Source organism: Lepidochelys kempii, chromosome 1 (assembly GCF_965140265.1).
Source record: "Lepidochelys kempii isolate rLepKem1 chromosome 1, rLepKem1.hap2, whole genome shotgun sequence".
Classification (NCBI taxonomy): Eukaryota; Metazoa; Chordata; order Testudines; family Cheloniidae; genus Lepidochelys; species Lepidochelys kempii.
In genome coordinates, this window is record NC_133256.1 from 160,041,444 (window position 1) to 160,067,814 (window position 26,371).

A 26,371-nucleotide genomic window follows, 5' to 3' on the forward strand; every position below is an offset into this window, starting at 1 on the left:
ATCCTTGTGAACCCAAAGTGATCAGTTGTCTCACTGAAGCATCAGATCTGATTGCCTCTGTCTTACAAAATAGCTTGTTTTGAAGGCAATACTCTTTTTTTACAGTTTTACAGGAGATGTGTTTGGGTCCAAGGCTTCAGATGGCTTTCAGGTGTTTAAAAGACACCCAGACGGTCCAATTCTGTCTCACTGATGTCAGTGTGAGTTTTGTCATTGACTTTAATAGGAGCAGGATTGGCCTGTAATCCTTTATATTTATATCACCAGTAGTTACTTATCACCAAATGGTCTACAGTATATAGCCCTAATGAATTTAGGCCTATGCCTGATGCTTAGTTCAAACTTGGGTACCTACTGCTAGGCACCTAAATTCATATTTAGGCATATATAAGTGGTGGCTTGATTGCAAACTTGTTAAGCACCCACAGATACCCCTGACCTGTTCCAAATGAATTGTTTACTATATGGTGAAAACTCCTGCTAAAAATTCACACTGTGAAATTTCAACCTTCAGGCTGTCATGGGAAAGAAATGTGGTTCAAACAAACAAACGAACGAACGAACAAACAAAAACACTCTAGCTTTCATTGACTAATAGCCTTTGGTTTGCTTTCAGTGTTGGTTGGTTCATTACTTTCTAAGAAGTCAAGTCAGCAGTAACACTAAAAGATGGGGATTCTTTCAGGTGAAGTGTAGAAACATCTTAACTTTTATAGATGTGCTCCCTGGGAAATTCACTCCAGGAAGTGCAGGCCAGGATGCTGCCACCTGCACTTCTTTGCAATCTCTGCTAGGGGAGGGGAGCTTTAATCTCAGTGCGGGATTCCATAGGAAGAGTGCTATAAGGAGTAACTGCCAATGGCATGTATTGAATTAATGCATCGCCCAGCTGCTCTAACCAGACATACCCTTCCCACCAAATAGCATCAGCCATTTTTAAGGTGGTGTTGGCCAGCTGCAGGCTGCTCAGGAAGGAGGAGGTACCTTCCCTGTGCCCTGCCCTGTGGCCTTGGGAGCAAATGCAGAGAAGAACAAGCCAGCGGCTCCAGCCAGTAGGAGTGGCTGCAGAAGCAGCCAAAGCAGGGAACTTCAGACATTCAGATTCAGAGAACTTTCTGCAGTTTTGAGATGACCTTTTCTGCCCTGTACTGATTGACTGTTTGATCCAGTTCTTTCCCAATTAAACATCAAGGCTGGCCCATGTTAGCTGACTCAGGCTTGTGGTGCTCAAGCTACAGGGTTGTTTAATTGTGGGGTAGCAATTTGGGCTCAGGCTGGAACCTGGACTCTGGGATCCCAGAATGAGGGAGGGTCTCAGAGCTCAGGCTCTAGCCTGAGCCCAAACATCTACACAGCAATTTTTAGCCCCACAGCCTGAGCCCTGCAAGCCCGAGTCAACTGACCCTGGCCAGCCATGGCCATGCAGCAGGTCTTTTTTTCCAGTGTAGATGTACCCATGGTCTTTCCACCTCAGCTTCTCTCCATGCCTGCCCGTCTTACCCTCTTCTCCTATGCCTTGCCTCCCTCACCCCTTTCCCTTCAATGTCCCCTTTTCCTTCCTTTTTCTTTCCAGTTAACTGATCCCCTCCAAACGAAATCCACTTAAAAAGACAAAAATTAAAACTAATGTGCCATTTGCTGCCATCACATTGTTCTCTCTGCTTGTGTGGTAGACTCCTTCCCCTACCCTGTGTCTGCCTTGTCTATTTCAATTGTAAGCTTTTTGGGGCAGGGACTGTTTGCTACTCTGTGTTTGTACAGTGCCCACCACAATGTGTCCGCATTCTTGGTTGGTCCCTAGACACTATTATAATAATCATGATTAATAATAAGAGAAGGAGGAAAGCCTCTTTCTAGATACAACACCCATGCTGTTAAAAAGTCCACAGTGAGAAGTCAACATATACCCTGGGTGAATTCCTGTATCACCTTCCCCATAGAGTACATATTTCACATACATATCAAGCTAGCATTAATTCATGGTATTATTTTAGACAACAAGTTTTCATTGCAAATGATTACAAAATCTGTGTTACATCTTCTATCTATAGAAAACAAATATCAACCACATTTCTTAACTGAAAGAACAGAATGGGCTCAACTTCAAGTCCTTTATCAGATTATACAGATTAATTAATGGGGAAAGTGTATTATAGTTGCCAACAAAGGCAGTGCTAACCTATTGGGGTCCCTAAGCAGGAATATTTCTGTGCCCTCCCCCGCACAACACATACTAAAAAGCGAATGGGGGCCCCTTTGAGCTGCTCAGGGCCCTAAGCAATTGCTTAGTCTGCTTATGCCTAGTGCTGGCACTGGTTGCCAAGTTTGTTCTAAAAATGGAGTCTTCTGACTTGCAACACTATTTTGGGTAGGGCACCTAAAATACTTTGTCACTTAATTCTGTTCCTTATTTTCTGTTTTTATGTCCTTGACAACCCAGATATGGAAATAGGAGTTAGAAACAACACTGACATTTCTCACTGGCTTTTATCAGATGTGTCTCCATGAACTATGTGCAGAATACCTGCAGGAGCTCAGTGCTTGGGTTTTCCTGGTTTAAATGGGTCTCATGAACTTCAAAGATTGCACAGTTCATCCAGGAAATAAATTAAATTAATTAAATGTTCTGTATTCTTCTTATAGAATAATGTGTGTCGTTTGCCGTACTTTATGTTATGAACTTCTATTTTTGCTGGAAGCATAAACTGCATTTGTTTACATTCATTACTGAAGCAATTGAAATCATGACTTGTACATTGTATAAAATGATACAGCCGTTTCTGGCTCTTGGACATATAAAGGTGTTCCTGGAACCTTAAAACCCAAGGTGAAAATCAGTTAAGCTTCTGGATGATTTTGAAACCTCAAATCCTTTGAAATAGTTGGCAATATGCTTACTGCATAGTTGCAGTTGCACAACTCTTCCTCTTTGTGACTTTTAAAGTTCCTCCTTCCTTTTTTCTTCAAGTCCCTTGGCGGTACCAAAACAGCGGGTTTTTTGTTTTGCTTTGTTTTTGTTTTATTTTCCCCCTCTCTTCTTGGTATAGTGCATTGTTCTGTGGAAATGGGTTGTTTTGAGTTCACACTTTGTTTTCCTGCTGTTTTTCTGGGAAGTTGGATATGGCACAAAAGATATGGGAACAGCTTGTAGGAAATGGGTTTGTTTGGGGAAACAATAAAAGAGCAACTGATTGCATTCCTCCCAGATGTATGTTTTAATGTATAACATGCAATATTTTCTGTGGCATTTATAAAAACAAGTGGAAGATAAACAAATCAGAGTATTTTCTTTTGAAGTATCTTAAGCTTTGTATGAATACTGCTTCATTTCACATACAAATGACTATTAGTCATCTAGTTTTACTACATTTCTAATGTCTCCATTGTGCCCGGAGTTGTGGGGGGTTGGGGGGGGGAAGAAGCACCATTAATGTTCCCTACTCTAATATAAATATCTAAATGCTCTGGGCATTTCTGTTGACTGTAGAGGTTAGTGATGGTGCAATGGTAAGACGTTCTGAAGCAGAATTGCAGACAATTCTTCGAATTGAACTGACTATATCAAGCATCAGAAGCTCAACTAATCTATGCTTGTCTACATCTGCTATGGATACAAATATGCACAGCTTGCTGAGGTTTACTCGTATCCATTTCTTGGTGCAGTGATCATCTACACCTACATTTTCTTTCTTTTACATGTATGCTACAATATATTACAAGCCAGATCTCTTTAATTAGTCATATATGTAATACCTGATCTCACCCAGTTGTATCCTTTAGATAACCCTCTAACTGTACTCTGGTTACATTTAAAAAAAATGTTTGTACTGAACTGAGGCCCTGATTCAACAAAGTATTGCTTAAAGTTAAACACATGCATAAATCTATACCCACAGAACTATTAAGCATTTGTTTGACTTGATGCATGTGCTGAAGTCCTATTGGGACTTAATTGTGTTTGTGGCTGAATCAGGTCTTTACTGTTATAGCATTGGACTTGATATTCATTTGATCAGAGCCAAAGACAAAGTTAAAATGTCCTTAAGTACAAATTAAGATACTGATTACAAACTATTGTGAGAGGGCATGTTAGGCTATATACTGTAAAAGCTATCATGACAGGCAGTCATATTGCACATATACAGTGGGCCCACTTAAAAAATTCATTCTGGTTTTAGAGAATGCTTCAGGGCCATTTCTACACCTCCTTTGCAGGTGTTGTGTGTGATTCCCCCATTGCTGGTCTAGGATGGTACCTGTGTCCCAGCTGTAGCTCCATTGCAATCCACAAAACTCCCACCAAACCTTGTATGTGCCTAAATTCACTCGGCGCCTAATTTTTCAGGGTAAAATTTCCCTTGGCATCTGTGTTTCTGCCCCGGGCAAGTGCACTGCTGTCTCCCTCTAGGTGTCTGGACACACATCTCCAACCTAAGCCCCAGAATGGTCATGAACTGGGGAAAATAGACAGCCGCCTAAGGATCCCCAATCCAGGAGGCATGCTCAGAGGCCCCTTACCAGATCCAGTCCAATTCAAAATTTGACCACAGAGGGAGGTGCTCACCTCGCTCCCCAGGGATGGGGGAGACCAGGTTCAATTCCTCCCCTCTGTGCCCGAAGGGGAGAAAGAATTTGAACCTGGGTCTTCCTTCTCTCAGGCAGGTGCTCTAACCACTAAGCTATGAGATGATCTGTTCCAGGGCTCTCTCCATTTCCCCTGTTGAAGCTGTTCCATAAATAATGAAAGAGTGATTGCACTAAGGGGGATTGGCCCCCAGATCTCCCATCTCTCAGATGGGTGCCCTAACTACTGGACTACAGAGTCATTCTCTCTCTCTGGCCTAATGACTGTTTCACTTTGGATAAATACCTAAATAGTCATTAGGCTAAAAGTTATAAGGTAGGCACCGCCACCTATGCCTCCTCTGGCCATTTTGTGCAGCGTGAGGCAGGCATCTAACCCATTCCTACAAGAAACTGCTGAGGCACCTAACCTGCCTGACTCCAAGCTGGTTTCCATTTGTGTATCACTAAGCAGAGCTAGGCACCTCGCTGCAGCCCACACTTAGAAACATATCTCTGAGAGAGGGGCAGGGCTTAGCTCACACCCCTCTCATCAACATCTATCATTGGCTACCTTAGGCAGCCCCCACCTAGCATACTGGCTTTTGCAGATCACGTTCTAAGGCACCTATCTTTCCTCATTTACTGTATAGTGACCCTACGCACCTAACTCAGGCTTTGTGGATCACAATGTTGTTCCTGTGATTTTCTAGTCACCTACAAGTAGGCACCATGATGCTCAGCATTGCAGCCCCTAAGTCCCTTTGTGGGTCCCACCCATTGTGGATATAATAAGTGGTCGTAGGTTATGGTTAAGTGGTGGGAAGAACAGTTGTTAATGTTTGCAATCTTATGTAACTTTGAGCATGTCTCTGGAACCCCTCCTCGCTTAATCAGCTTCACTGGAATCTTAAATAAGATAAAAGAAATCACATGATGTCTTTGTTTTGAGATTTCCTGGGTAAATAAATTGCAAATTCAAAAACACAAGGCCTCAAACTGCATTCACATACAAACTGTAATTCCATATTGAGATGAGTAGCTTTGATAAAACACAGTTCTTCAAGACATGATATTTAGGTTGTTGAAGCTACCTGTTGTTTCCAACGATGCAGTATAGACGCTCAGAAAGAATAGGATTGTAAGACTAGAATGATATCTGTGTATAGGGTAGTGCAGCTATTTTGGCCAAGAGACTAAATTTCACAATATCATTTTGATCTAATAGCAAGAAAAGTTCTTAGCAAGTGCGGCATGCAGCCTCAGCTCATTTCCTTTTGGGCTGTGGCCCACTTTAAAACCTGCCACCCATTTTGCCAAACGAATCTTTGCTTGAAAGAAGACTGAGACAAAAACAGATGTTTGTACTTTTTAACAAAGTAGAAGGCTGGCTGCTCTTTCAGATTGATAAGGTCCAATGCTGGAGTAGTGCGGGAGAGGCAGCGTGCTGGCACTGGTCCGACAGATTAAAAGGAATTTTTGATCCAAGTACTCTCAGTTCTTCAGCTTTTTTTGAGTCCCAAAAGTTATCAACAAAACTGAAGGGTAAAATAGTTTGATGGCTTTCAAAGTTTATAGCTGAGAAAAATATCAGAATGAAAAGGAATATCGGAATCTGTTTAAATCGCTTAAAGAAATAGCCCTACATGCCTCAGTGTTACAGTGTTTTACAGTATGGAAGTACTAAAATAAACATTCAAAGTGAGATATTCTTTAATATTACACATACAACGGGACTACTGAAGAATACAACTGTATTTTTTGGCACTCGAGTTTGTGTGGACCTAATTGTTTAGCAATAAATATTCTGGGCCTGATTGATCATTGTGTTACTCCAGATTTGAACCAGTCTAACTATGTTGATTTTAGGCTTTCTGCTCCTTAAAGGAGAGATTTAAAACATGTGAGGTGCCTAACTCACATTGGAAGTCATGGGAGTTGGGTATCTAATTCTCATTTTGCCTTTGAAAATCTCTCTAATTTTTCTTTTCAGTATCTGAGGTGTGTGTTTTTAATTTTTCCATTTAGTATCTTTATAACTATTATAATCCATGGTAATAAGATAAGACCTGCCCCTTATTCCTCTGCTGTATTCTATATTTTTTAGTTCTTATTCTTGAAATATCATGTAATTAGATGAGCAGGCATCATCTGAATACTCAGCCATTGTCATTTCATTGATATTTGGCCAGAACAGCTCAATAATCAGCAATTTGTTTTTGTATAGGAAACATGTTTATGCTCATAGACATCAGTGCACGAGGCCATAAACCTTTGCCCACTTTAGAGATTTTATGTAGTAAGATAATGATGATGCTACTGGAAGGTTGAACCAGTCACAAGCCACAATGTGCCACTTGCTTGAATAGCAAAGTGGCCAATTAATACATGAAGGTTAGAGCTCATCTGAGCCATTAAGGATTGACCAATAGATCTTGCTGTTTGCGTGGAAGAAATGAAGGCACTAGATCCACCTGTGCCTAGGTGGAAGAACGTCTTGTTTTATCATGGGATGCCTATTCCCCAGTCTTGTGAATTCTGAGGTCAGCTCCCTATCAGAGACCTAATGTAATGCCTTGTGCCATGATCCTGCCACTTGCTCTGTGTGAGCAGAACCCTGTTCCCTTGGGCACCCTATTGAAATCATGCTAAGAGATCAGTTGGGCTCTACAGGTGTCTGCCTATACCAAGCCAGTTGTAGGACTGGGGCTTTAATCTTTGAAGCTGAACAAGACTGCTGTATAATCTTATAAGAAAGCATAACAACGCCGTACACTGTGTTTATGAGACAATGTTTATGTTGTATGATGAACATGGCATGAGTGAAATGGTTTCTCTATTTCCATCATTTAATTCTTGTTTGGGACCTTAGTTTTTAAAAATGTGTATGTTACTTAAAATTATTCTCAGATGGTTTGTGGAACACTGCATTGTGAAAAAGGAGGTCTTTAAGTCAGGCAATCATTTAGACTTTCTGATCTATGGAGATGATTTGTCCACAAATCTCCTGGATGTTATATTGTTGTCTCTATGCACTGGAGAAAGGAATGGCCCAATAGAGGGTGCTAAGCTAGGAGTCAGAAAGACCTAGCATCTAGTCCCAGATTCTTGGTCACTATACCTCAGTTTCCCCATCTCTAAAATGGGTATAAATGATAATTGTCTTTCTTTATAAAGAACTTTTGAGAGCTATAGAGGCTTGTGGATGTTCTGGAAATGATATTCTATACAATAAAATTATCTGATAATTTATACTGAAGCTTTGTGCATTTCTAGTAATTAGAAAAACAATATTTTCATTACAATACAAAATATAAAACCTTTTAATACTTACGTCTTCACTATCCACCGGTTTGGTGGGTAGTGATCGATCTATTGGGGATCAATTTATCGCATCTCATCTAGACGTGATAAATTGATCCCCAAATCGACAGCTGTTCTCCACCTCAGCAGGAGGAGGAAGTGGAGTTGACGGGGCAGCCGCTGCAGTTGACTCGCCGCCATGAGGACGACCAGGGAACTTGAACTAAGATACTTTGACTTCAGCTATGCGAATAGCGTAGCGGAAGTTGTGTATCTTAATTTGAACTTCCCCATAGTGAAGCCCAGGCCTTAGTTTAGTCTTTCAGTCCTTATCCACAATCTGAGTTCCAGTGAAGTCAAGAGAATGACTCACATAATAAGGGCTGCAGGATCAGATCTCACCTACCCAGGGCTTTTTCTCTTAGATAAATCTGGCCTTAAATTTCATAAACTTGTTTTGATTTAGGATTGGATTTTATTATTTTCATTATTATTATTTACAAGTGGGACTGTAGCAGTGTCTCTCCCTTGCTTTCAAAATATCCTTTGTATTTTTCCCAGCAAGAGGTCAAGATATTAGATAAGTGGCAGCACCAGGCCTTTACTTGGATTACCACTGGCTTCCCAAGTGCCCTTTTCAGATAGATGGAGGATGTTAACTGAACTGGAAATAAGATTCTCATGGGTGGAGGTGAGGACGACACCTGTCTTTCCTATCTTGTACTAGCCAAGGCTTTTTGTTGTTCCTGAACACTCTCATGAATATAATCTGTGGATTTCAGTCTGCTCAAATGATTCCAAGTCTCAGAGGCGTATGGGTAAAACACATTCCAGATGTGTGCTGCAGCTCCTGAAGCAGGTGGCTGTATTTGAGGTTGTAACTTTTTCCAACATATTCCTCACAGACTATTGTGTATCTGTTGATGATGCTTCTTTTGAGGATGGTCAGAATAGAGTTGTAAGAATGGCATGATCTAATAAGCTGTAGCAAGGTTTCAGCATTAATCATTAGACTTTCGTTTCACTTACTATTGCCTTATGCAATGAATTCAAGGCTCAAAGATTTGGCTGTAAACTAGGCTGCAAGTTTAGGCTGAAATGCCTTCAGCATGTGTAGAGCCCTGCAGCAGGACTGGGATCCCACAGGACCCGCTGCCATAATACAGGGAGCGGGTAAAATGTTGTGGGCAGGATTGGGTGGGCAAAAAAAACAGACTGTGGGAAATTGCAGGAAAACACTAAAACTCTCGTCAGTTTGTCATAAATGTAATTTCAGCAATGTAAAGCAATTTTTCTTTTTCTTTTTTTTTAAATAAAGGTTTTAATACTTACATTTAAGTGAGAGCTAGAAAGAGATTTGATGTCTATTATAACAGGAGTTAAAGTATTTTTACGTGGTTTAAGCAAGATTTGTTTTCTTTTAGTGGTAAAATTTATATATGTAATATATTAACCAACCTTTTTGGTGTGGTGTGGTTTGGTTTGGTTTTAAAGCAGCATGGGGGAATCTCTCTCTCTCTCTCTCGTGGGATTTGCAGGATCTAAGATTTTTGCGGGTGGGAGCAAGATAAAAATGCAAGAAACAATGCGGTAGTGAGTGGGAATGGGTACTGCAGGTCGGGACAGAAGTTGGATTAAAAATATAGTCCCGCATAGGGCTCTATTCCAGCACCCTGTGTTGCATGTTTCAGACCTGAATAGTGTGGAGTTGTCAGCCTGAAAGATTGCCCAATGTCCTGTGAGCTATCATTGACTGTTTGGCCACTGGCCCCTCCTATGGTATCTGTTGCAATGTAGAAATGACATTCTTTAGCCTGATTGAGATGAAGCTTTACTACCCAGGGAACTACTTCCTAAAGCTGTGTAATAAACTTTTAAAAAAAGAACGTATGTAAAAGAACACAATAAAAGTAGCAAGATGGAGTGATGAATTTCTGAAAGCTTTGCTAAAAATCACCTAAAATGGTTATATTAGTCTGTACCGTGTGCTCGTATCCTAGCATGGGCTGATCTTTGTTTGACTCATTTTTATGACCACAATTCCATGCAATGACTCTTGATTCAGAAAAATGATATTTAACTCATTGTGGGCCAGATACTCAGCCAGGTTAAATGGATGTAACTCCGTTGAAATCAGTGGAGTAATACTAATTTACAGTAGCTGAGCATCTGCCCCAACACTTGAAAACATTTTCATTTTCACTGCATTTTTACCTCGCTCCCACCCGCAAAAATGGGGAAGATAGAGAGTGACTGGGTAGAAATATATTATTGCTACCTGGCTCTTGAACATGACGCTTCTTTTGGAAAGGTTTGGAAGGCTCCTTTTTAGATCCTTTTAAACATTCAAGCAAGAAGGAGAACTGACTTTTCACATACATCCCATGACTCTTCACATACATCTGTATGTTTTTGAATTCATATACATCATTTATCACTATTGTACCTAAACCATCTATAAATTCTACTAGATAGGCAGATGGATGGGGGAATGGAGAGAAGATGCAAACATGGGGTTTCATAAGGTGAAGTGCAGGGACAAAGCCTATTTAACATGTTCATTAGTACATGAAAAATGGAGCTGTGGAAACATTTGTCCAAATCTTCAGATGTTGTAAAATGTAAGTAAGAAGATTAGTATAGTGAAGAGTGGAATAATAGGAAGTATTTAGCAGAGCTGGTCAAGAAATTTTTGACAGAACAGTCTTCCATCGAAAAATGCAGTTTGTCAAAATTGAAACATTTCTCCGGATCATGTCAATGGTGACATTTTCATTGGGAAAATGTCAAATCAAATCATTTAAATTTTTTCATGTTGATAGTGACAAAATGTTTGGTTTTCATAGATGAAATATTTCATATTTATTTTATTATTTTGATTCATTTAGTTTAGAATTTTACATTATATTAAAATACTAATTTTAATACTATATTATATTTGTATATTGTTTGATATTTAATATTTTCTATTGTCTTCTATTTTCTTATATATTTCATATTATATATATGTTTTATTTTGACATTATTGGAATGAAAAATTTAGATCTCTCAGTCACTTTTTCAGAATTTCCATTTTGTGAAAAAAAATTTCAACTATTTGTTCTGATTCAGAATAAAAAAAAAATTTTTTTTTGAAATGTCAGAGTTTCCTGCAAAACAGAAATTCCATTTTCCGACCAACTGTAGTGTTTAGATAAGCAAGGGAAATGGGAAATGTCTAGAACATGATTTCCAATATTGGGAAATACAAGCTGTTGCATCTGAGAATATCCAGGTAAGTAAGCATTATAATATGGATTCAAGTTAGATGAGGGGAAAAGGAACTAATAGTGATGGTGAGGAATATCATGAAAATAGGGCCACAAAAAGTTTATGTATTTAAGTCAATACATTTAAAAGCAATCAGTTCCTATATTTAAGGGGCTAAAAAAGGCTGCACTTGGAATATTATTTACATTTTGCTGATATACTTTAAGAAATTATGACCAGGTTATAGAAAAAGTATAGTGGAGGGCAACAAATTCATTTTGTGGTTCTGGAGGTCTGTGTTGCAAGAAAAGGCTCAAAAGATTTAATATGTTTCTTCTGGGACATAAGGAGAATGAGAAATCATCTCCTTACAGATTTCAGGTAGCTAAAGGGGCCAAAAAAGATCTAGGATATCTGTTCTACCTGTAATAAAGAGGGTCCAAATCATGGCCATATTTGGAAAAAATGGGAGGAAAGAGTGAAGCTAAATATTAAGAATTCCTTTTCTTATGTCTGATCCAACTCTTATCGAAGTGAATGGAAAGTCTACAGCTGACTTCAATACGAGTTGGACTGGGCCCTTAGTATGTTATTGGAATGTTGAACAGTCTACCATATGATGATATGGGAGCAGACTGCATAAATGAGTCTCAGACAAAGAGGGGTATGTTCTGTACCTGGTATAAAGATAATACCATTATTTCATAGCATTATCCAAATTCATTTAACATCCTGCTACAGTATATTTTTCAGTAATCTCCTGCATTAGTAGATTACACTGGTTAATGGTATGCTACATTAAGAAGTATATTCTTCTATTGGTTTTCAATTTTACTGGTTTAAAAAAAATCTTTCCCTGTGTCCTCAATTTCTGAGATTGGAGTAAAAGAAGGAATTGATCAGTTTGTATATACCCTTCATAACGTTGAGCATCTCAGTCATGTTTCCTTTATATTCTGCTTTCCAGGCCAAGTAATTATGCATTTGATTAAATAAACATCTTTGTCCTAATTATTTTATCCTATTTTAAAGGCATTACTGTATCTATTGTTCTAGTTATTTGTCAGTCTGTTATTCTGTCTTTTTCACTTGTCAGCAAAGTATAAACCAAACCCAAATACAAAAAGACATTTAGTGCTTTTATCACTAGAACAAAAAGTCCAAGGGAGAAGCAAAAAGCCAAGTATTGTGGAGTTGGCGGAAAAAAAAATCTCTCTGTGAAAAATGTATTTTCTTTTGTGCTGGTGATACTCTCATAGGACTTTATGCCCCCCAAATTGAAAATATTTGTCTAATATGAATTTTATTTTTCATAATTTATCAAAGCATTATATTTCATGCACATATGTGAATAATCTTTCTTGTCTGCCATGGTAGCGTGTGTCTCTTCATGCCGTGTCATGTCAACCACTAGTTACTGGAATTGAGAGCTTTAACTTCTGAGGTGTCATGAAATCCAGGAAGATGATCCATCCATTACAGTATCTGTTCCCATAAGGGTACAAAACTTGGCGAGTTTAAAGGAAGTCTATTAATGGGTCTGTTTATGAATATATTAATATTTACTTTGCTTTACCCACTGACCTACTTGAAGATGCTAAACTGGTTGGGTAACAACATATGGGTGTGAAAAAAATGAGCATAAAATTGAGCAATGAAAATAGTTAATAGAAATATAACTGACATTCATATTCAAAATTACATTTTGTTGATCAGTTACACTATTAATACATGTAAGGCTAGATCATGCAACTGTTATTCACATTGCTGAGTACATAGGGCTACTTCTGTGAGTAAATGCTCACCAATATAATCAAGGTTGCACAGTCTAATCTGCAGTGAATTTTTTACATTTAAACTTTTAAAGTTTTTTACTTTACATTTGTATTTGCAAAATAATGACAAAGTATGTTGCATCAAATATGAGAAATTGCAGTTAGAGTATTCCTTTCCTAGCCTTCAAGACTGAGGTGAATGGCATATGAAAGTCATTTTTACTCATTGCAATTTAGAGCTGATTAAATAATAAAAAGTCCGTTCCCAAATAACCTCTTTGACAAGGAAAGAATTAGTGAATAATGTTTTTAATTACTATTATTTAGTCATTTATAGAGCTTTTTAAAAATGGAGAAACATGAAAATTCAGGATCACCATCTTAGTCAACAGAGAGAAATCAAGGATAAATAGTATGGGCAGAAGTATAGGAGGAACAGATGAAGGCTATTTACTGTCTGGTTTTATATACCATATTGCTTGTTGAATCAGAAGATTTTATGTAATCAAGAGACAATTTCCATATTTCTTAATATAATTTTTGTATTTTCTACAATATGAATATTAGTCTTTAATATGAGGCTGTCTCTCTTATTATTGTGAACCATCCTTAAATTGTTAGGTATTGCTTCGTCTGTGCAGTATCTGAGGATTGGCTAAATGCTGAAGTGCCTTTGGCCATTAATTGCTCAAACCACCACAGGGATTTAGCTTACAACAAACGCCATTAAAAAGTCAGTATTTGCCAATTCTCACCACACAGTGCCCATACATGTACCACAGGTATCTTCTACTTAAAATACAGGGAAAAGCTGTGGTAGTCTCAGATATAAGTGTGTGGTAGCTGTTGACACATCATGAAATTTCAATTGCAGCCACTGTAGTTTGAAAAGAAGCAGATGGCAGAAAGTATGATTGCATGAATCCTGGCAGACGGGAGGAGTTGTGGAATGGCAGTTAAGCATATTGCATATTTCCAGAGGTGAAATCCAAGCCCCACTGAAGTCAGTGGCAAAACTCCCATCGACCTCTGGGGTGAAATCCTGGCCCCATTGATGTGCTGGAGAAGGATGATGAGTCATGGAGGAAGTAAGGATAGTCTGTTTTAGGTCATGCTTTTACATATGTTGACTCCACAGACTCATGGAAATGCTTTGTCAACCCGTGCAACTTATTCTGGCTCAGAGATGAAATAAGACTGACTCTGTTGTCCACCCTGTGTCCCTACATCCTTCCCAATGGAGAGAGGAGGCATGTGGTGTCACCCAGGGCTCAATAGGAAAACATCAAGGGAGCCAGTAAAGGCTGAATAGTTGTAACAGAGAGCTCACTCTGCCACTAAGCCCTCCACATCAGGTACCCCAGCAGCCAGTCTCAGACGATGACAGAAGCACAGATATTCCCACATTGCCTATAGTGAGTTGTGCATGTTTTCTTTTGAAATCATCTATAATTGAATATTTTCTTGACATATGAAGCTAGACTCAGTCTCCTGGGTTTGTTTGTGGGTTGGGTTTTTTTGGTTTGTTTGTTTTTTTGTCACAGTCTCTCAATTATCCACTGTAATCCTAACTAATTGGCATATTCTTTCCAGTGGTCAGTATAACCTGCACACAAAGTTGAAATACGTGTACTTTTTTTTCCTTTGTGTGATATAATGTGTTAGATTGTGCATTGGTAGCATATTGAAAATAATTAAGATGTGAGGCAGATACTATTGTGTTGCAGTTATTTATCCCAATATATGCAAATTTAGTAAATCTCATCTTTACCATCTCCATTTGTTTTCTATAGTTAGTCCAAAATTGTCTTAATTTATGTGATTTAGAGCCAGGTTTTGTTTTAATGCTGAATAAATCATGTTTTTTATTCAATTGTGGGTGGGAGATTAAGTAAATAAAATCAACGAGTGACATTTTGATGCCACTTCTGAAGATAGCTTAATCTGTAAGCAACATATAACAACATCTTGGCTTGCCATATTTGCAATTTTGCTTCTGCTTTCTCTTGTATAATTCACACTTTCTTATACATATTTATGGTAATCAGTATTGCCAAAGTTAACATTACATAATGTGTTATTCTTATTTAGTCCCTGTACTGACTCCTCAGTGGAGCAGAGGAGAAAGAAGCGGGTAGAAAACCGTCTCAGACACTGGATGTCAGTCCATTCAGTGCTGCGGGTACGTGGTCAGGGGTGTGTATATTTTCATGGAAAATTACTCAGAACTTTGTAAAACAAAATATTTTTCCTCCTGAGTAACTTTATTACTTTAAATCTTGTTATATGAAAATAAAAAACTTGGATTTAAGGATCCCTAGCTAATTTAGTAACTGACTCAGCAGCCAGCATCAAGGGATCGCAACCCTTTCCCCCGAGCTCTCCCTCAGGCCCAACCCCTGTGGAGCCAGGCTTTGAGGGCAGAAGGCTCCAGCAGATAACCCACACTCCAGGAACAGCATGTAGGCAGGAGCCCTCCACAGACTTTCCCAACAGAAATTAGAGTGACCAGGTGTCCAATTTTCGACCGGAACGCTGGGTCAGAAAGGAACCCTGGCAGCTCCAGTCAGCACTGCCAACCAGGCCATTAAAAGTCCGGTTGGCAGTGCTGCAGAGCTAAGGCAGGCTAGTCCCTACATTTCCTGGCTCCACACTGCGCCACAGAAGCAGCCAGCAGATCCGGCTCCTAGGCTGGGGGGCACGGTGCTCCGCATGCTGCCACCACGCCGAGCACCAGCTACACACTCCCATCGGCCGGGTACTGCTAGCTGGGTAGCTCATATGCTGCTTTCAGCTGGGGTTGTGTGTTGCTCAATGTCCAAAGGATCAGCCTAGCAATCACCTCCATTTGGTACCTTGGATCTCTGTCTAGAATCCTGGGCTAACCTGCCATTGATCCCTGGGGCAAAGGACTCACTGGGCAGTATCTGTGCTCTTCAGTTCTGTATCAGCCAGAGCAGAATTTGGCACTAAAGGGTCCAAACCTGCCCTGGGCTGTATGGGTGCACAAAGTTTTTGGTATTATGTCCCCCAAAGTCTTGTCAGCCAATTATGCCCTCTAACCGAGCTACAGTGACTTTAATTAGTTCATAATAGCAACAAGAAGAAATAAAGTAACCACATTAGCTGCAATGGCTCAGTAAGAGAGACGGTCTTTGCTTATAAGCTACATGCAGCACTGCTTCATTGTCGGGTTCAGTCTCCAACTTACCAGAGCTGCAGCTGCCTTCAAAATGACAAATCTTTTGAACTCTGCCACCCAGAACGTTGTGGGCCATAAAGGTGCAGTAACCATGCTGTCATCACAATGGGGGAAGAGACTGTAGAGAACCTCTTCCCACACATGCAGCAAAGTAGAATCTATACACACTGCTTGAGGAAGCATTCTGAGAGAGAGAGATGGCGAAGGGGGTGGTCAACATGCCACATCTTCAAGGTGGTATGGTTTGTGGTTTAGGGGTGGTGTCCAGCCCACCAGCTGGTTAGCACCCATTCTGCAGCCAGCAACAAGTGCTAGGCTGGCTTGCATTTTGTTTCTACTCATAGGAAGAGCAGGATCCCTGAAACAGAGGTTGGAGCCAGCTATATCTCTTCTTTCCATCACTATATTATCTAGGAAAGAAATTGGTCCTAATTCTATAGGCAAGAATGAAGAGAAACTCCCAAGGAGTCAGCAAAACCAAACCTTATTCATCTTACAGGGGGAGTTAATGCATAGTACTCATTATTTCTTTCTCCAAAGATGGCTTTTTAGTTTCTTTATTTTAAATGTGTTAAAGGTTTAATTAATTCAGTGTTGGTTAAAGAGGCTAGTTAAACAACTCAGGAGACTGAACTTCTCTGTTTCTCTACCAAAAAGCACAGTGGCAGAGCATGTTTCCCCACCACACTCGTCCCATCACAGTGCCTGAATCATTACCTAGAAAGCACCTTGAGGGCAACAATGTAGTATATTCTCCAGGCGTCTCCAATCCTTGGCCACTCTACTGAGACCAAAAAAATTGTCAATTGTGGTGATAGCTTTTCTGATGTCAAAAATTCTTTATAGCAACTGAATAGAGACCATTACTCGTTTCAGAAAGACCTCCAGAGCAGACAGTAATGACTTTTGGTCACTTAATCTGGGACAGAGGTGATCTAATGACCTATTGTACAGATAAAGGCTCAGTATTCCATTACACATCCCCTAAGCCATCCAGTCCATTCATGGTATATGAGAATGCCAGGATACGAAGACACCAGGATTCCAAGAGTAGAAGTTTCAAGGACCAGATCATAATTTGGTGTAAAGTTGTTGAAGTCAGTGCACAGTATGTCAGTTTACACCATCTGAGAATCTGGCCTCTAAGTTCAAGCCTTAGAAGTAAAAGATTTAAGTTCAGTGCTACTCCTGCAGTGTTCTATTTAGTCATTAGCTTTCTGTCATCTTTTCTGAACTCTTAATAAAGCCTTGGACATGGCGCATTTTAGTTCCTGATTGGAAACGTCAAATAGGTAAGTTCTCTGGGCAGGTACTGTCTTTTTGTTATAGATTTGTACAGTGCTTTGCACAATAGGACCCTGGCCTATACCTGCTACTGTAAAACTAATAAATAATAATAAGCATGCAGACAAACAATTAATGTATATACCCCACAAGACTTTTGAGACCTATCTCATTCTGTTAAGGGATTTTATAGTATCTGTATGACTTCTCTGACACAGTGTCATGTTGATATCTCTGCTTTGGTTTTCAGGAAGCATTATCAGTAGTGAGCGAAGACCAGTCCTTGTTTGAGTGTGCCTACGGAACACCACACCTTACTAAGACAGAGATGACTGCCTCCTCTTCCAGCGAATATGGGCAGACGTCAAAGATGAGTCCACGTGTCCCCCAGCAAGACTGGTTATCACAACCACCAGCCAGAGTCACCATCAAGATGGAATGTAACCCAAATCAGATTAATGGCTCAAGGTAATGAGGCCAGAGTTTAAAATTACTAGCAATGATGCTTTACTACTATGTGTATCTTACCTGTCAAGGTACTTATATGGCCTTACCACTGTAGGATCTGAGCTCCTAGTATCTTCCACCAATATAATGTGGAAATATCAATCCATGTCAAAAATAGGATTTAGGGGAAAAGACATCACAACAATGTGAGGATTGTGTAGTTTTTGCTGTTTTACTGACTCGAGTTTTATTCATAGTATTGTGATGGTAGATGTAGCAAATCTATCTGATACAATGTATTTACTAAGTGTCTTTTGAGACACTAAAGGGACTTAGTGGGAGAATATACCTTTAAGAACTTTTATTATCTGATAAATAGAGCTGTACTAAATTGGAGAGTGTTTTGCCCATGTGTTTCATATAATTTTTCATCATGGGATTTTGGGAAAAAGGATTTTATTTACAAAAACAACAAGGAGTCCGGTGGCACCTTAAAGACTAACAGATTTATTTGAGCATAAGCTTTCGTGGGTAAAAACCCCACTTCTTCAGATGCACCTGTGAGGTTTTTACCCACAAAAGTTTATGCTCAAATAAATCTGTTAGTCTTTAAGGTGCCACCAGTCTCCTTGTTGTTTTTGTGGATACAGACTAACACTGCTACCCCCTTAGACTTTATTTACAAAGCCACTCCTGTGCAAAAAAAGGAGTAGGTGTCCCACCAAAAAGCCACCTGTTGTTGTCCTCATCCAATTAAAGTCACTGTAGTTAAATTAAAAGTTATGATTGGCTGATTGGACTTCGAAAGACTATTTTGCAAGCCACATTTGAAAACAGGCTAATTATTTCCAGTGAATAGTTTTGTCCAGCTGTATTGGTAAGTGTCTCATCCAGTATATTTTTGTGGTTAAATTATTACAGGTAGTATCTTATTTTAATCAGGCTAGCTAAAAATGTCTTTGTGTTATTTTTAAAAGGTTACATTGGGCCAAAAGGGGCCCTGGAAGAGTTTTCTTGGGTTTGTGATCTGGACCTGATCTTGTTATGAGAAAATGGTGGTAACAAATAACTGGGTGTTTGAGCTGCTGTCTCTGCCAGAAATGTAACAGGACAATGCAAGAAGCAAGTCCTTATAATGACAAGCAGAGTGAGCTGTTGATCTTTACTCCCGTTCCCATGAAACTGCACGGGGTGACCTGAGGCCTCATGTTTAAAGTGCCTCACTCCAGAAACAGTTTATGCAAAATTGCTAGCTGTGTATAAATAGAGGGTACAAATTCCCATCACCTTGTAAAAAAGCACCTGCATTTATTCACACATTAATCTGATCTCCTACACTCAAATTATTCAAAACAAAAAACAAAATCTAAAACGAAAAACAAAACATTCTTTCCCCCCCGCACCTCCAAAAGGTCACATGTACTGTGGTTCTGGTCATATTTGCTGCACTGCCAGACATCAGTGCCATAGGTATGGTGAAGCAGTCCAGCAGCCATGGATACTCAGGGGGGAATTCTGTACAATAAATTGTGTATCATTAATGTAATAAAATACATTTTCAAAACTGGGGAGAAAAGTTGCCTCAGATCAAATCTGAATTTCCACTAAATTGTCAAAAAATTGTGTAACAGAAATTAACAAACAATTAACTGAAATATAAGTTATACAATGGTAACTATATGTAATCTTCTTGTAAGTCCAATCATTTAGAGACAAATTTCTAGTTTTGTGTATTAAAAAGGTTTATTCATACATAAGAATGTAAATGTTTTTGTCAATTAAAAAAATAAGCAGTTTTTCCTCCTCCCAAATATTACAGTTAAATATTCCCCATTAGTTTTAGTAGATTCTTTATGAGCATTGGTGGTTATAGTTTCTCTGGCCAAGCTCAGTGAAATGCTCAAGAGTAAACAAATAGCATTATTATTATTATTTAGATTATTTAGATTTGTTGTAATTGTCTGTGGTATTATTAATAACTAGGGCTGCAAAATCTTAGCTTCAAACACTCCCACAGTGAGAAAGAATCTGGATAATGTGAGTCCATCTGAATTTTGCAGTTAGTTCCATTTCTATGATGGGCCAAACCACAATTCTGCATTAGAATTCCCGCAGATTTTGGGATGCTTGAAAGAAATGAGAGAAAACCAGCTACATGTTGTTTTGTCATATCACTGCATAACTGCAAAAGAGATTCTCTAACAGATAAGGTAGAAAGCAGCACCTCTGAAAATCATGTCCGCTTTACTTAGATCAGGGATCTGCAACCTTTGGCACGCGGCCCTCCAGGATAAGCCCCCTGGCGGGCCAGGCCAGTTTGTTTACATGCCTTGTCCACAGGTTCAGCTGATCGCAACTCCCACTGGCCGCGGTTCACCGCTCCTGGCCAATGGGGGCTGTGGGAAGTGGATTTTCCACACCACTGAGCAATGTAGTTATGTCGTGGCTCTTTTGGGAATCCTACATGTAGTGTAGACCAGGGCTTACTCTTTTGCAGATGTCTTTTCTCTCCACATTGATTTGTAGCCCAGAGGTTTGTTTCCTTATTTTAATTATCCAGTTCTTAAAAGTAATCCAAATAAATACCAAAAAAAAAAAAAAAAATGCACATAGTAGATGGAGTGCATGGTTCTGTTTCTCATTTACATGGAAGCCCTTTACACTGATCTAGTTACAGTTACACCCACTTAAAGGCCACTTTACCAGATCAGTGTAAATCTGTAGTGTATGTGAGAATAAGATTGTATATGTATATAATGTGCTTATTTATTTATGGATTATGTTTCTTAAGTGGTTCATCTGGGATCTTCAGAATATCCTCTAATAATTATATCTCCAAAAGGGAGACTGGGTCTGTATAGCATGAGAGGTAGAGCATGCAAAAAAGAGTGTAAGATGCTACAAAGGAGCACAAACAATGTGGTTAGTTTCATATTGTTCTGTGTGTAGCAGAACAATCATTGAAAAGTTCCTTCTCATGACATTATACAGCTTCCTGACCATATAATCTATCGTTTGGATGAGGATATAAAATGTTAAGCGTGTACAGACACTCTAACAACACAAGAACAAAGTATGCTTTCTAAAAAGAAATATACTCCACTTTAACTCTTCTTTCCCTGATAATGCTTCAGCAACTTTGCTGTACTTACACTGCATTCAACCTCAATACAAAATGGTCCCTGTTATAAGGGCACTTGTGGATTATATCAGAAAAAATTGGCTTCCAAAACTATTACTGTTAAATACCAAAGAAACTACATTAAAGTAATACTAAGGAGTTATTTGCAGTGTGTTGCACAGGGAATTAGATATGCAGTTTCCTTTAACAATAACAGTATTTGTAAGACTAAATCCCAGTCCACAACACTAGAAAATGTAGCCCTAAGGGCTTACCTTAAACCAAATGAAGCAAGGAAATTTGAACCAGAGTAAATTTCATCCTCTATGTAGTTTTTTGGCCTGTATAAATTAATTTTCATGGAAATCTGCATATATTTGTTTTAAATCATTTTATTATTTATAATTATAATACATAATTTATAATAAACATAAAAATAGGTTGATGGCCCTGTGTACAAGGCCCTGTATACCAAGAAAGCTTATGCTCAAATAAATTGTAAGGAGAGTGATCACTTTACATAAGCTATTACCAGCAGGAGAGTGAGGTGGGGGGAGAGAAAACCTTTTGTAGTGATAAACACCCATTTTTTCATGATTTGTGTGTATAAAAACAAACATCTTCTGTATTTTCCACAGTATGCATCCGATGAAGTGAGCTGTAGCTCACGAAAGCTTATGCTCAAATAAATTGGTTAGTCTCTAAGGTGCCACAAGTACTCCTTTTCTTTTTGCGAATACAGACTAACATGGCTGTTACTCTGAAACCTGTCACTTAAATCCCCTGATTCTTCAGTGGCCTCTTTATATTCTTACTTAAGGGATTTAAGGTACCTGATAAATGGCTTATCTTTTTTAAATGGGGCCTAGGTGTTGTATAGTATCTCCTGTGACCCTTACGGCTGGGATGAATTCCACCTATTATGAAATGTAATGATTTCCTAAAAAGCATTATGAAAGTTAGCTGTAGTGATATCCCAGCAGAAGTTTTCCAGAGTTAGCTTTGCTGATTTAGTTGCTTTAAACAAATGCCAAAAATAATTATTTGGCATTAAGATCTATATTGTTTACAAAGTATTATTTTTCAGATATCACCAATTGTGCTCTAGTGTTGCTTGAAAAACACTTGAAACTGAAAATGTCATTTTTATACATCTTTTTGCTTGGCTCTTTTGGGAATCCTTACATATACATTTGCCTCAAACATCTTGGCAAGTCTGAACACATACTGTACAATGGAAGACTTCTCTTAATCTAGAGTCCCCAGTATTTTGCCTTACATTCTTATCATCCTTAGAACCTTGTTTTAAGATCTTCTGAATAATAGCTATTTGTTTGATACTTTAGATACAAAAAGGATAGAAAGAGAATAACTGGGATTAAGTTGACTGGGTGGTAGATCTAATTTTATTATTTAGATACTTTTTATCCATCTTAAATATTAACAACAAAAATCCACCTGGCAGAAATAATTTTAATACCATTCATTTTTCAGTGGCATGTTTTTTCCATAGCTGAAGTACAGCCACTCAGCTGGTGTCTGACGCCATCCTTTCCATCATTGGGTAGTTTATTGCTGGCACTCTACTAGTATTCTGGTTAAAACCTTGGCACAGACTAAACTATAAACTTGATCCAAAGCCCACTGAAATCAATGGGAGTGTTTCCACTGACTTCAACAGGCTGATCAGGTCCTATTTCACTTCACAACAAAACTGAGAGAATTATCTAATGGGATGACTTATCTAATATTATTTATTTGAGCAGGCTCCATAAGGCAGCTGCAATCCTGGGAAAGGGATTTGGTCTTGGATATCCCTACTCAGATACCTTTTTATTCCCACTGACTGGGTGGTTGGTGTTGGTGGCTGTGGGCCAGACAGAGAAAACTGAAACTTCAGTATCTTCTTCACAGAGAGCTTTGTGTTTGTCTGCTTTATGAAGCAGCTCATTGCTCTGAAAAGCACCAGTTTAGTATTGTTTCTGATTTGGCTGTGGTTTTGGCACAAACAAACTGCCAAGGAGGGGAAAAAATGGTCTATCCAGCTCATCTTTAAAGTAGGGTTTTTGGTGTGGTTTTGGCTGGTTGATGCAGCTCAGAAGCTAATTATGTCACCACACTGTCTTCTTAGCAGGGTTGATGTGGTTCTGGTCTGGCAGGTGCAAACTGTGAAGAAATCACTTGACTCTCCAATCCAATAGGACTGGTTTACTTTAAAATGAAACAGATGTATCTCAGATTGACAATTGTTACTGAAATGATAAAAATTTAGAAGAGTAGCTAAATATGCCTGCATTTTTCACTTTTGAAAATTTAGACTGAGATTTTCAAAAATGGGCACCTACATTTAGATTTATGACCTTAATCTCAGTCTCCTGAAAATTTTGAACTAAAGCTCTGTAAACCCCTTCATGATCATCCCTTTTGGGTCATATGCACCCATGGTCAGAGGTGCAGCATAAGGCCTATGCAGCATTTAAATCTCACTGACGCCGTATTTTGAAATCTTAAGTGATGTATAGGCCATGCGGTAGCCCTCAGCACCAGGGTCAGTTTCGCCAATAGAGAACTGTAGGACCTTAAAGTGTGTAAAACCCTGCTGGCTCATACCAATACATGCGGCACCTCACTCTGAGTGTGTTGTTGAACATTTACAGTTTAATCCATAAAATATAAATAGTATCTACTGTGTTTAATGAGAAAGAGATACCAGTACTTTAACGACAAAAGAAAGAATTTTATGTTTGCAGTTTTGGTCAAAGGATATGAGACAGACAGGGTGGGTGAGGTAATAACTTTTATTGGACCAACATCTGTTGGTGGAAGTTACAAGCTTTCAAGCTACACAGGCCTCTCCTTCAGGTGAGGGGAAGGAAGCAGAGTGTCTGAGGTAAATACAAATTGAGATAGATTGTTAAGCAGAAGGGGTAACACATGCTGGAGGCAATCAGTTGAAATGAGGTGGGCAATTTGGAGTTAGATTGTTATGTATAAAGGATTTGAAGTGGTCAGTTAAGGGTAGGAGGCAGTGTGGTGTGTTACAAGTTGTTGTAATGAGCCATAAAACCAGTGTCTGTGTTAAGTCCATGGCTTTTGGTGTCTAACCAAGTTACTAAGATAAAGAAAATGGGTTAATCTTTTTTAACTTAACATGTTTGTGCACATCAATTTCACAGCACAAATATGCTAATCACTAAAATCAGCAGACATTCCACAGACACTGGGGATTGTGGTTTCCATACAAGATGTCATTTCTATGTATGCATGGCATTCTGTACATTGCTAGCTTTCTATATGATCCCTGCCCACAGTAGAAGGAATATGTGTTTTGGGAAGGGCCCCAACTTCCAACACACTAGTATTTTATGAAACCGCAAACACAACAGGCTTATAAGCTCTTGAAATGAAATACAATTTGAGAAATGTAATCCATTACCATTATAATAGAGTTTCTATAAAAATAATAAAAGAAAAACAAGAGAAAATGGGTCCTGAAAGGTATAGGCCAACTGGGAAGTTATTGTGGCTTTGGCTTGACTAACACTGTATCAGACTTCAGAATTCTCCCTGGCAGTAATCTAATTGTAAATTATGTATATACACAACATCATTTCTTAGCTTTGGCTGTTAGTGCCCCCCTCTCCTTTCCCTTTCTTCACTCCAACTTCACACATAAGAAATATTGAAGTGTTTGCACTAATGGAGAAATGACAACGTGCAGTCAAACTTAAACCAGCTGTTTCCCTGCACTGTGAACACAAAGAGTAGGGCTGGTAATATTTATAGCTTGCCTGGCCTCTAGTGAGCTAGATGCTGACTGCCTTAATTTTCTGTGATGGCCTTAAGGCTTGAAGCAGCTGTGGATTGTGAGATAGCCAGAAAAAGGCAGGGGTGGAGGAGGGGAGATTGTGTCAATTAGCAAAAAGTTATTGTTTGATTGAAAATGTATGGCTGCTGCATATACATCTTGGTAAATTAGCATCTTTTGTTTTGCCTGCAGAATGTCAATGAGGTTGTATGTGTTGATATGTGGAGTTTGCTTTATCCTTTTGCTATATGAAATAACAGAAGGCTTTGATTTGACCCAGTTATAACAACACCCTGGGTTCCATGTTCTTATTTGGGATACGCTCCAAAAATGGGTAGACTTGTCCTGGTTAGCAAAAAACAAACACACAGTGAATCAAAGTGTACAAGCATAGTTGTATGAAATGCTCACCTGCAAAGGGCATTGGCCAGAGAGTGTGCAGAGCCAAGAGTTGTCATTTTAGAGGAATAATACTAAGTTAATGGTAAATAGTGGATGAATCCATTAATGGTATTCTTTTCCATGGGCACTGAAAAGTGCCAGCAGGGGAACTACCATGAAGGATGTTTCCTGGGAAATAGTTTAGTAAGGTATGGAGGAGGGAAAAGCACTTTTATACAAGGCGCAAACCTGTTCTTGTTAAATTCAGTGGCATAAACCCCATCAACTTCAGTGGGACAGGATGGGCTCAGAGTGCTTGGTAGGACATATTATAACCTACATGCATTTTTTGGTATTTTCATGTCTGTGTTATATTATAATCATGTGTAAAGAATGGCATGAAGCTTTTGTAAGAAAGAGGCTATGCAAAAATAGGAGTGTGTTCTTTCAATGGGCCAAATGCAGCTCACACCCAGCAAACTTCAGTGGGAATTTGCTCAAGTAAGAATTGAATAAGAACCACAGTATTTGCCTACCTATGCGCATATAACACCAATTACCCATAACTTCAGTTATGCTTGACCTGGGAAAGAACATAGATGGCATTAATTGTACTGTGTCAACTAGTTTGATCTTCTGATATCATTACTGAAGTCTGGCTTCATAGTCTCAGTTCACATGCAAAGGAATTGTAGTTCATGCCAATGGAGCCAGCCTCTGGGGTCTGCAAAGTTTCTAGCTGTTTCTCCACCCTTTCTGCAAGATTTTGGCAGTATGGGAATAGCTTTGGTTCCCTGATTGCTCCTGGTGTCCCAAGCAGTGTTGGGACCCAGCAGTGTTTTTCAAATGTATCTGCTAAGGCAATTCGCAGCTGACGTGGACGTTTCCACAGTAATGCATGTGTGTGAGATTTAGACACATAACTGGCCATGTAATTTACATAACTGTTGCAATGAAAAATATTGATTAAAAATGTTGTGAAAAATTTTGGGAAAAGTGTCAAAAAATCAACACTGGTAGGGAACAATTGCTTTGTAAAAAGGCCATTTTTCAAAGAAAATGCTTTTGTCTGAAAAAATGTTGAGCACCTCTACGCAGTAGAATTTACGTTTGTGCAAAGAGAGGGGAATAAACTGAGTATAGCTTGGAACAAACTAAATATAGTTTGATCTTCAAATGGTGTAATTTTGGTCATATATAATTGACTTTTATTGGCCCTGCCTTTCTGAGGGATACTT

The 26,371-nt window shown here is 38.9% G+C and overlaps 1 protein-coding gene across 10 annotated transcripts in view; it reads left to right on the top strand.

Moving 5' to 3' along the window:
• The window catches only part of ERG (ETS transcription factor ERG), a 204,860-nt gene that overhangs the window by 143,810 nt on the left and 34,679 nt on the right, over window positions 1-26,371 (top strand). For 4 of the 10 annotated variants that reach the window (XM_073360708.1, XM_073360751.1, XM_073360699.1 and 1 more), the window contains exons 2-4: window positions 14,029-14,305; window positions 14,982-15,072; window positions 17,627-17,844. In XM_073360708.1, coding sequence (XP_073216809.1) covers window positions 14,271-14,305; window positions 14,982-15,072; window positions 17,627-17,844 — 344 coding nt within the window. In that variant the 5' untranslated portion in view covers window positions 14,029-14,270. Of the gene's footprint in view, window positions 1-14,028; window positions 14,306-14,981; window positions 15,087-17,626; window positions 17,845-26,371 lie in introns of those variants that run through there. The other 6 variants (XM_073360723.1, XM_073360761.1, XM_073360733.1 and 3 more) reach the window with 3 other exon arrangements.